The following is a 12,843-nucleotide window of genomic DNA, read 5'->3' on the forward strand; positions in this document are numbered from 1 at the left end:
TATTATTATTATTATTATTATTATTATTATTATTTCTGAAATATGAATTTATATTCCTCTTATAAGGTGGTAAAGAAATATGTGAATGATAGGAAAATATTATTACTTATGGATGTAAAACATAAATTAATTTTGTTTTAATTTTTTTAAGTATAAAAACCTTAAATTAATCAACTTTTTATCATGTTAACAGCTTAAAGGGTATTTCAGACATTTTGATTAAAAAAAGCGACCAACACTTATTTGCCAAACACATCAACAACTTTTTTTTCAACTGCAGCCTTTTATCCAAACACATAACTACTTATTTTAAAAATAAGTTTCAGCACTTTAAAAAGTTACTTTTTTTAAGTCAATTCAAACGGGCTCTAAGTCTCTTAATCTCAATACAATTCAATAATTTACTTGTATGTATTCATGTAGTTCATAATTATCGTAATCGTAAGGATTGTAATTGTAAATAAATTATGCTATTGATTTAAATTAATTTGCTCATTCTGTTACCAATAATCCTCAGATTATTCGTAAGAAAGGTGTCCATAATAAATGGTAGGAGAATGGACGCGCAAATGATTTGGAAGCCATAAGGAAATTAATGGGAAAAGCTTGCAGCGTGGCCTATGTTCCCGCCGCTTAACTTCTACTTAACAAAGTCATCTTAGACTTGCCATCTTAATTATTCTTAACTAATGCTCGTGAAAAAAAGGTTATATAATACGTATTCCAACAATCTAGATTCAACATTTTTAAATTCGTGAGTTTCCCATAAAAAAAAAATGAGTATAGAAACTCCGTATAGTTTTAAAAGTAGTGAATCATTTGAATATAGGGATAAGGGTCTGAAAAATACCCTAATTTTGGTCGGGTTTGATGTTGCGTTACTAAACTTTCATGAGGACCTATTACCTCCCTAGACTATTTAATACCGTATTTTAAACATATATATTTGCCCACGTGGACATAAAAAATAATGCAAAATTATAAATAGTAATGTGTCCACGTGGGCACATATATACCTTTAAAATAAACTATTAAATAGTTCAGTGGGTAAAAAATATGGTATTAAATAGTCTAGGGAGGTAATAGGTCCTTATGAAAGCTTAGTATCGCAACAGCAAATCCGACCAAAATTGGGATATTTTTCAGACCCTTATCCCTAGAATATATAACATATTAAAATACACATTACTATTATAATTATACTCTATGACTTGTCTTGATTTGAAAATGATCGATGATCGCGTCATAAGTATACTTTCAAATACTTTATCCTTTATATAACAAACTAAATAAGTATTCAAAAATTTATCATCAATCACGTTATGCAAGTTATTTTTAACATACTTCATCAAGAAAATTCTTTCGGACCGGATATTACTCGTCTCAATTTTAAGGTCCAGAAGCCAGAAAATATGAAAGGAGGCCGAGTAAAGAGTTGGACAAAAGGCCCAAAGATAGTATACTCATCAAGATTGGTCTACTTGTTATGTTAAGTGTTAACCACCACCATTTTATTGGTGGCCGTATGGGTTAACTCAGTTTTCTGGAGCCCAAAGAAAGTGGGCATTTGTAGAAGACAAGGTGTCATACAGAAACCAGGCCAGTCAAGTATCTAGGCCCATAATGACACATGTTGTTGACACCTAAATTACATTATTTCACCAAAGTTAAATTATTTTTTTTTAAAAAAAAACAAGGTGAAAAAAAGCAAAGTAATCATATGATTAAGTGAAAAAAGTTTAAGCAGAAAACGCATATGTTATGTTATTATTGGTTTGGTATAAATATATATCAAGTGTTCCTAGATAATTGAAGTGTCAGAACAAGAGAGGTTTTTAAAGAATTTCAGAGTTGGAGGTGGAGGATGCTTACCATTCAAGCAATCCCCTCGTGTTCTGTATATTTGATTTTATTTTTCTTTTTAAGTGTTAGGCTTTTACTTGAAAAAAAAAACTTCAAACGCCTTTTCCATAAGAAAATTTATGGATAGAACTCCACTTGTAAAAACAATAACTATTCAAATACGTACTATTTCTCTTTCATATTGTATAATTTTTATTATGTGAGACATTTTCAGACAACATACCCCATAATAAAATAAAAGAAAGTATTGAAAATGGAACGTGCTGCTTCTGAGACCAAAGAATGGTGGAGTCAATTTTCTAATATAGTACACAAATAGAGAAGGGTATAAGATAGGGATCTCAACACAATTTCGCTCAACGTCGCTCTCTTCAAGAGATGGAAAAGAAGAGGAGTACGGTAAAGTATTTTTCTACTTGCTCAAAAGTGGAGAAAAGATGAAGGAAAAAAAAATTACCTAGTATTTTCATGAATAAAGTAATACTACTTTTCATGAAAAAAATGATGCTTAAAATCTTTAAATAGTGGGGTTTATGAAATGAGAAAAAAAAATCATTGTGAAATTGTGATTTTTGCATCTTTGAGAAATGTTCTAAAAAGAGTATTACAAGTGCATATATTTATTGTGGAATAAATCACATGTTATTGTTGACTATAATGAGATGATTTTTGGCTCTAACATGAGAGTTATAAATAAGTTATGAAAAACATCTTGAGTTGCCATTTAACATAAAATATTTTGGGTGAGAAAAATTTCATTCTTGAAATGAAAAATACCGTGGAATTTACCTTGTCAAGTCACATATTATTGAAAAATTTGTGAAATACAATTTTGTTGGTTGTGTGAGTCTTGTAACTCCTATTGATTTAATTGTGTGAGAGAGTTGAGAAAAAAAAAAAGGGAGTTTGTTAGCCTAAAAAAATATGAGCTATGTGACTAACAACTTGACTTAATGTTGTGTTTGCAGTAAAAGTATTTTGAAGGTAACAAGCAAACTAGATGAGAAAATTTTAGTATTATTTGGTGGGATGAGAAAAGCAAATTATTTTTTGCTAACTCTATTATGGAGGTTGAAGCAAAAACAATTAAGCTTCACTAGTGAAAAAGTGAATTGATTTTACTATATCAAACACTTTATTTTGAGAAATTAATTTTTCTAATTTTGATTAATTGTGATAGCACCAATATAATGGTAGAGTATAAAATCATTATTAAAATGATAAATTCAGACTTATAAGGAGAAAACACAATATTGTGAGATCGTATTGATCACTGGTATACCATCAATATTAATTGTGTTAAAATTTGTAACAATCTTGCAGATTTATAAACTAAGGCCTTAGCAAGATAAAGAGTCTGAAGCACATCGAGGGGATGAAATTGAAGCTAAAATATTCTAAGTTATATATGAGAAAATCCAACCCAGGGACTAGAGATCCTATAACCAGGTTCAATGGGAAGAACGAATCATATGATGACTTGTTGTGAAATGCACTAATCTTAATTTTATTCAATCCCTATGATGTGAGTGCATTTATCCTATAGTGATTTGTGGAGGTTGAGTCTTGAACTCTTAATGAAAGTCTGTATCTCGTATGAGTGGGGTGTCAAATTATAGGAGTACCCTTGACAGATTTCACCTATGTGAGTGTGAAAGTAGGTTGCTTTCTATGAGAATGAGCTTGTTCTCAAAAACGCTCATGAAAACTGGATAGCACAAAGCCGTAATATGCTGGCAATTAAAGCTTATGTCAACACCTTGATTATTGTGTATAAGCAGTGATACTTTATTTCTCTTAAGTAGTCATAATTCAAATCTGAGATCACTACTGACTCTAGAGTAAATGTTATTGTTTTACTAAGTGAAGGTTCAATGCAGAGCACACCTTCATTATGCATAATAGTCCACCTTCAACTAAGTTGTGAAAAACTCTCTTATCTTAATATTAAAATGAGTGGGGGATTGTTGGTGTGACATTTTAATATTAATAAAAATATATTATATGTCACATTATATATCATGTTATGTCTATTGGTGGACATTACATTTGTTCTCTTTACTCTCATCAATAGTGGGTGGTCATTAGTTGTTAGTAACTTATGTAACCACCAACTCTTCATTTCACCCATTATTCTATTTTTAAGTCTTGTAACTTGTGTAACATTTGGGGCATTCATTTGGCAAATTTACTACCCACTATCTTCCTATTCATTGCAAGGAAGAATTCATCACCTATAAATAGTGTGGTCTTCCTTTGTGTTGAGATATAAGAAAAAACACGAGAAGTGTGAAAAAATATTGTAGTGTATAGTGAGAGGAGTGTAGCAGTGAAAGAGAGAGTTGAGACAAAGAAGAATATTCTAAGTCTTCAACTATATTCACTATATACAAAAGAGAATATTTATATGTTGAAGGAAGGTGTTCTTTTTGTGGAGCTTTGGACTCTTCAACTAATTCGGAGTTGCTTGAGTTGTATGACGTTGTTGGGCTATTGTATCCTGGAGGGGACAAGTCAAGAGTATTACTGCTGGATCAGTGTAGATTATGCTGCAGTGGGTTTTAATCTCCTTAAAGAGAGCGAGATATCCGCGTTTTAGCCTAAAGACTATTTATTCATTTTTGTCATATTACTTCTCAACTATAATTTATATTATTTGTGGTATATTACAATAAAACAAACTTCTCACACGTCAGAAAATGAAAGGAGCTAGAGACCTAACATGCATGGCAATTTGGATAACCTATTTATCCATTTGTTTCCTCTCCTTTTATTTAAATTTAAAAATATAAATCCATCAACATTTTAAAAAATTCAACTTGCAGCATAATTGCATGTCATTTGCATTTCTTAAATTAAACAAACTAGGTACAAGTGTCAAAAATATTGCTAACGTATTGAAAATTGCTTAAATTTATCATTCTTTTATTTATTGGATGTTATTTTTTGGGTTGGAAATGCACCTTCTTAAACCTATTAGACCATAATATAATGCAGCTCGTAAATGTTGAGTTGAAGTTGAAAATTAACCAAAGCTTCCCTCTCACCAACCTACTTCAAGATAATGAAGACTCACGTGCAACCTTTTATATTAATTTCCATATTAAAAAATCTCCTTTTAACAAAATTTAAAATGATGCAGGTAAGGTCCTAATTATTAATTAAACAAACAAAATTAATTTATTGGTTCAATCAGAAGATCGTTGTCTACGAGTTTTTCCTGGATTCAGTCATATTTCAAAGTGAACTAGTATATATTTTAATTTGAATGTCAATTTTTTTTTACTAGAATGTCATACATGCATTTTGGATCTGTCTAAAATAATTTTTGAACTCTCTTTGCTCTATGCTAGAATTTTCTGTTACTGCTTCATCAGTTTATATATATAACACAAAGAAAAAACATTTCCACCTTATTGACTCGATATATTTTCTTATGAGGAGGATTTAACTGAACTCCACTATAAATAACCCATGTTAATTGATTTGTACTTGCATAGTTGAGATTAATATTCTGATATAGTTAAAAGTTAAAGACCAAATTACATGAGGCTCATCAATGATTATATATGATTTTCTTCTAATCGAGATTAAATATTATGTTCACACTAATCATTGTTATCATTTTACTGTTGAATAAGTAACAAAAGTCCCACATTGCATGGTTAATGAGATGAATGAACTTATTATGAGGCTTCAATGATCCTTCTCTCTTTAAGCTAGCTTTTAAACGTGAGTTAAGTCAAAACGTAATTTAATTAATTACTTTTATTACAATCCTTTTAATTAAAAAAGAAGACAGTGATGAAAGATTTTAATAACTTAATAATTAATTAAATATCTAAATTTATATCTTATTAACTAGGGTTTGATTCTAATTTTATAATCATCCTCTTCATTATTTTTCTTTCCCCTACCCAATTTTTTATTTATTTTTTTTCAGAAAAAGGAAAACAAAAGTGCGGCAGTGCATGCCCACTAGTTTATTGAAGGACAAAAAGAATTATTAGGGGTGGGTCCTGGAAATAAATAAAAAAGATGTGATATATAAGGAAGTATGTCAGAGATTAAAAGCCGATTAATATATTTCAATTGTTTTTAAATTAAAATAACTTTTAAATATTTTAAATAAAATAAAACATATTAAAATTAAAATAATAAAAAATTATAAATTATAAGTTTATATTACTAACTTTATAACATAAGTATAAGCCTATCTAAACAGATAAATCTAAATTTAAAGCGGACAAGGTTATAATAGTCTTTATTTGCGATATCTACCGTAAGGTTGTTATCTGATTGGACTTCACATGCAATATACAGTACCTAACAAGATCTTCCCAAAGTTTCATATCTATTTGACAATTATTCCATTAGATTATGTTCTTTTTCTGTCCTCTCCACCTTTTGTTCAGAATAATAAGACGATTCACAGCCCCCCCGCCCCCCACCCGCCCCCCTCAATTATAGTTGATGAATATATATTCATCATTATTCAAATATAGATACTACAGTTTATTTTTATTATATGTATCAGGTATATATGTTTATTTAAAGAGGGAGTAGTTAATTAACCAACAATCCGTCGACGTGACTCAGGAGTGATGAGCATAAATTAATTGAAATTTGGCCATGCAATTAACGGTGTCGTGTATTCTAAACATACATCCACGTACGTCAATCTATTAGCATCATATATTGTTTAATAAGGAGTCAATCAGAAAAGTATGTACCAACAAAAAAAGATTAGTGAAATTTGGCCATGCAATATGAACATGGAAATCCAGGATTTATGAGCATTTTTATTAGATATTGCGAATCACTTAGAATATAAATTATGTACCAACACACAAAATTAATTGAATTTTGACCATGCATTGGTGTTACATATTAATTCAACAAGAAGTTGGGAGGACATTCCGAAGATATTAGATATACATTGGTGGATTTTGTTAAGCATGAATTTTTTTATATGACAAAGTTGGTCTATTAATTTGTGGAGCAAGGTTCATGTTGAATCTAATTATTGAAAATTGTTGGGATTGGGTATTAGAAAGTTGTATACCAAATTTAATTTAAAGCAAAAATGTGATATAACTTACTGGTACTGTTAAGTGAAATCTTGATCGAATTTCAAATAAAAACTCTTGGTAATTGTGCCAAGAGCGTGCTTCCAAATTTTGGAGCGAAAGCTATTTTTCCAACACTTGTCTTAACATGGGCGACATTTAAAAGATGGCATGGAAATATCATATTTGTGCAAATCACCCTTCCCATATTTAAAGTTTACACCCGCGATTACTTAAGGAGAATCGAATAATTTGCTGTATTTAATTACATAGAAAATTATGTACTACGTACGTCACATAGAGAAAAAAAAAAAAAGAAAGGAAACAAGAGAAGAGATTAAGCAACAAAAAAAGAGAACAAAAACTGTAGCAGCTGCTTCACCTCCTAGATAATAAATAGCTAGATTTACAAAACATCTCTTTGGTTTGAACCATTGCAAGTACCATCCTCTTTCCCATTTGTTCAGCTACTATTTTTTATTTATACAATATAATATATATAATGTTTACCCATAGACGACGCGCGAACGCAGTTTTAATACGATGAATTAGAGGTAGTGATGTGGTGGTTTAATTTATTTGACGATCGATGTTGGATAGTGATTGGTAGGGCATTGGGAAAATCTACGTAAGGATAGGCAAAAGCCTGATCAGGTGCAGCTAATTTCCAGTGAAAATTAAGAACAAGATAGTGAATGAAAATGGCCATCTCAAGTTTGGCCAGTTCAGATCCTGCACATAGACGTGGACCTCCCCCAAATGGCATGAAATTATTACTACTTTTTGTTGTGCTGCTTGTGCCTGTGCTTCCTCCTTTACCTGAAGGCGACTCTTCTGCATTCTGCATTAACACACTATTCATCACTTCTAAATTTTACCATACATATATAGTTCTCGATGAAAAAATGAACTCTAAGGGGGACGTTTCGTACGCTGGACATGCATATAGTTAGTCCCGAGACAAAAAATTCAGAAGTTCTATCAGGATTAATAATTTAGTACCCAATAAGTTATTCATAGTATCGAGATTTTTTTATTCGAAATAAAGCAATGAAAATGACAAAAATACTCTTGTGTTCCTTCAGACCCTTTAAATGGTAAATCAATAATTTTTTCTTAAAAATTAACATAGTTAATAAAAAAATAATACTCCTATTAAAATAACTAATCGCAACATAACATAAAGTATCTTTGGTCCTCTCAACTATATTGCCGACATTATCAAGGCATTTCACATTGTGCGGTACAGTACTTTCCATTAGACAATTAAGTCAGATTTCAGAAGAAAAATAAAATTGCATGAGTATTTGCATTGAGATCCTGAGGAACGGGTACTGGTACTGCAAGCAGTAAATGCACTTGCTGTGTTTTTTTTAAGCAGTAAATGCACTTTGAATATTTTTGACAATAAGATTTAAAACAACTTGTAGGCTGTAGGTACATGTAATTGTGGCCCCAAGAAAGAGGATAGAATGGGAAATGGATGGACCAGCATGGAGTAGAGTGGAGGTGAGCCACCATGAAAAGCACAGGTGCACGTGCACATAAAAACCCCACCACCCACATGTGGGTTGGGTTTGGACAAGTCTTTTAAATCTGTAATTACCTCGATTGGGTCCTCTCACCCCCACCCCTTCTAGGACTTTGGGTTGGAATATATATGGATGGACGCGATAAACAAGAAAAAAAGATAATTCGATCTATAAAGTATTTTGCATTAACACAATTTGGAGAAAGATTTTATTTCAAAGAGTGTTATGTAAATAGTTATTATAATGATTGCTTCAACGATTCATATAGGTCAAATGGAGACAATTTTTTTTTTAAAGAATAAATAAATAAGAAATCACCCAATATATACTTATTAAAGTCATTTTCCGATTAATTTATATTTCTATGGCATGTGACTCATTTAAGGAGAAGTATTATTCCTAGAATCATAGGAGAATTCAAGATTGAGCTTTATAGATTTAATTAAAGGATTCTACTACAATTTCATTTGATATGAGTTTTAAATTAAATATTTATACTTCTTTGATGAAGTTTTTAAAACCGAACACTTACCCTTCACATCGGTAGAGTCCTTGCTTATTATTTGCACATATTTAAGCTTAAGGTGGGGTTTTTCTCCGTGCATAATGCAGCATCTGTGCAAGAACTGATTGTGACAGTTCATTTTGGTTTGGGTCCCTTTGTGTGGATTATTATGATTATCAGGACGGCTAAATCCCACCTTGCTTTTTATTGATGATATTTTATATGGTCGCTCTATCATGCGACCCAACAAACGGCCTACATAGAATGTTCTTTTCCACTCTCCCCAAACTTGTCTTAATTCACTCCCTTATCCATTTAATTATTGTTTCTTCTTTGGGAAAAATATCATCCCTTGTTCCAATCTTAAAGCACATATTTGGTTCTTAAAATTAGAGTTGTGACTTCCTTTAATTTTTTGTCACATCATCCCACGACTCTCATGTGCAACCTCAAGTAAGACGACTAAACTTGGTGGATGCATTAAAACATTAAAAACTACTTTTTGCTTTCAAACTTAATTCTCCCTTACCTCTTCTCACGTCTATTATAAAAATAAAAAAATAAAAAAGTTGCAAGTTTACTTTACTAAGTTGCATTTATCCATTAAAGATTTTTAGAATTGGACCGACACTTGAAGCAATGATAAGGTTATCTTTGTGTGATTTTATAGATTACAAGTTTGAGTTGTGAAAGCTTTTACTAATGCTTCTATTTGGGTATACATCACACCCTTGAGTAGTTGAGTTAAAGACCATTCCCAGACCTTAATTACACGGGATGCTTTGTACACTAAACTGAGTGTCGGTTTAAATGCAAAATTGACTAACCTGCCATCTCCAAGGATCAAAGTCGTGAGGTCGGTCAAAAAGTGAAGGATCTAAATGCGCTGCTGAAATCACCGGCAATACTTTCCATCCACATGGAATGTCATAACCTTTTTTGAGTTTTCAAGTTGAAAAACAGAACAAAAACAAAAAGATTGTTAAAAAGGCAAAACCAAATCAGATATTAAAGCTGCAGCCATGCATCATCATACAATAATACCTTTGTATCGAACATCTTTCACAGCTTTCCTGTGAAGAAACCTGACTACATTCCCAAGCCTTAGAGTCTCATTAATAACCTACAAGTGAAGGAAAAAAAAATTAGCATAACTTATGTGTTATCAATGTATATAGAATTTTTACACTATTAATGTATGTAACATGTAACAACAATCGTACTTTGTGTTCAACAATTATCTTTTAAATGAGTTGATAAGCTAAAGGGTATAAACTTACACATTGGGTGAATTCCATTTTCTTGTAGTCATCCCAATTTAATTCTGTTTCTCCTGACTGCTTTTTTGCCCTGGAAATCTCCAAGTGCTCTTCCTGAATTTATTACCAGCAAGAAAAAATTAATTAATTAAAGAGTGGACTTGAAAAAAATTCACTAAAAGTATTTGATTATTTGAGATTACTGTTAGTTGTTGAACAGCAGCAGGACAGCTTTCTAAGAGGAAAATAGACAGAGCTATTGCTACTGATGAAGTTTCATGGCCAGCAAAGAGCAAACTAAGTAGCAAATCAAGAATTTGCTCCTTTGAGAGATTTGAATTTTTCAGAACCCAACCTAGAAGGTCGTTCTCGTTTCCGTTCATTTCATTACGCCTCTCCTCCATTTTTGTCTCAATAAATCCAAGAATTGTTGATCGAGACTGTATAAAAGAGAAAAATAATTCATAACTTGAAAATAAGTAAACACATAAAAGGGGTTGTTCAGACGGTAAGCATGTTCTACCTCGCTTTTAATCACTTAAATTGATATGATGATTTATAATAGTACCTGTAAGGCCTTTCTGTAAGCTGTTCCTGGAAAATTCAATGGAGCAGAAACCACTCCTTTCATAAATGTGATGTACTCTTTCTTCAGCTTCTCTGTCTCTGGATTTCCAGGTTGTAGACTCATGATATGCTCTGCCATAAAGTTGAATGTAAACTGTAGAAATTTCACACACATAACAACAACAATTTCCAAAGTTAGAGCAACAACAACAACAAGTGTTATCATACAAGTGAGGTCTGAAAGGACGCAGTGTATGCAAACTTTATCCATGCTTTGAAAGATAGAGTGGTTGTTTCAGATAAACTCGATTTAAGAAAACGGTAAGAAAATTACGAAAGTGAAGAAATCATAACAAAATATTAAAAAAGCATTAGGAAGTAAAAAAAATGAATAGTAACTACTGTACAACGAAATAGTGCAATAATGAACTAAAAAAATACAACTCCACTTATTTACCTTCTTTGCTTCATCTTGTGCACAAACAACAGAATCCTGTTTCCAAGAGCCAAGAACAAGCACAGTATGCTTTTCAACTTCACTTAAAAGTTGATTCCTGAGTCTAGCATTGCTCAAAAAATTCAGAGAAATCATCCTCATATCTCTATGCATTTGTCCAACTTGAACCAACATAGACCATTTACCAAGTATCCCACCTATACTTCTTGGATAATTACACTCGAATAATCTCCCTTCATTCTGCAGAATGTATCTGTTAAGCCCTGCATCTGCTGAAACTATTGTTGGCTCTCCAAACAAATTTGACTTGAAAATTTTCCCATACCTGAAAAAGATCAAAATTTTCAGCACAAAAATTCAAGAAACAGAAAAATAATAAAAAAAAGGGTTAAAAAAATTTACCTTGAGATATGATCTTGCATGAAATCTCCAATAGTAGTAGCTGAATAAGGTCTCAAATAACCAATAGTTTCACCAAGAAAAGGCCAACCCATATCCCCTGGTGGAAGATTTTGAAATTTGTGTTTTCTTTTGAATAGATTAAGAATAATAAGGACTGCCATGATTGGAGGAACAAGTAAAAGAAAAAACTCTAAGTCAGACATTGATGATTTCACTGTTTTTCCTTTTCTTCTTCCTCTGTTTTTTTTCCTTTTTTTCGGTTTCAATACTCAATAAGCTCTGTTTCTGAAGCAGAGGTTCGAACAAGATAGTACTCAGTATTTATAAGTGATATAGCGTATGAGGTTACTTTTTCATTAATCAGAAATTTTGAAATCGAGTTTGAAAATATAAAATTTCTTTGGTAGAAAGCGTTTCTTTCCAAATGGGGCCTACATGACATGAATTTAAAATAATTAGGCTCCAATATAGGTATCGGATATCGAATAATTTTTTTTAAAAAAGTATTATATTATGTGCAGCATCGACTATGAATCTTCTGAGATGCTGCTATAAAGAAACTTTCTGTTTTCTGAAGCTCTTTTTGGAAAGTATCTTGCTTTTTATAGGCTTCTTTCTTGTCGTTTATCATTTACGCCGTTCACTTCCTTCACACTTCTATAATTGAACAACTAATTTATTCACTAATTAAATACTAGACTATCTTAATTTATTACTCTCGAGTCTTGATTACACTAAAACTATTAAAAGATTATGATGTTTTACTATTAACGAGAGTTTCCTTCTTGATTACACCAACAAGAATGGATATTCATAGTCGAGAATGTGACGCTATCTTGTTACTTCATGAATTTAGTTTTTATTATTGAAATATATCGAAATTTATCGTATAATGAATTATAATAATATTGTATTGTTCGCTCTTCAAATGTCTGTCCATCTCCACATTATCTCAACCTTGGAGATATTTTCTCAGAGTAATATTTGCATAACTCTAATCAACAATAAATACAATTCATAATAATATTTGCATAACTCTAATCAACAATTAAATCATTGATATCAGTGTAAAATAATCGTGAGTATATACTTTTTTCCGTTAATATAGTTTTTCTGTTTTCTAAAAGCATTCTAAGCTAATGCATCATCTTTGGATTTTAGAAAGAATTATAATATGTGAAGAAAAGAA

At 31.3% G+C, this 12,843-nt stretch overlaps 1 protein-coding gene across 1 annotated transcript; it reads right to left on the bottom strand.

The window, feature by feature from the left end:
- Positions 1-7,224: 7,224 nt before the first annotated feature.
- On the bottom strand, positions 7,225-11,953 carry LOC125849264 (cytochrome P450 90B1). The gene is made up of 8 exons (XM_049529314.1): positions 11,655-11,953; positions 11,253-11,577; positions 10,797-10,949; positions 10,432-10,668; positions 10,250-10,342; positions 10,014-10,092; positions 9,797-9,903; positions 7,225-7,773 (listed from the first exon to the last, which is right to left on the bottom strand). Exons 1-8 carry the CDS (start codon positions 11,855-11,857, stop codon positions 7,468-7,470), a joined length of 1,503 nt encoding a protein of 500 aa, XP_049385271.1. The 5' UTR covers positions 11,858-11,953; the 3' UTR covers positions 7,225-7,467.
- Between the last annotated feature and the right edge of the window lie 890 nt (positions 11,954-12,843).

Source organism: Solanum stenotomum, chromosome 12, assembly GCF_019186545.1.
Source record: "Solanum stenotomum isolate F172 chromosome 12, ASM1918654v1, whole genome shotgun sequence".
Taxonomy (NCBI): Eukaryota; Viridiplantae; Streptophyta; class Magnoliopsida; order Solanales; family Solanaceae; genus Solanum; species Solanum stenotomum.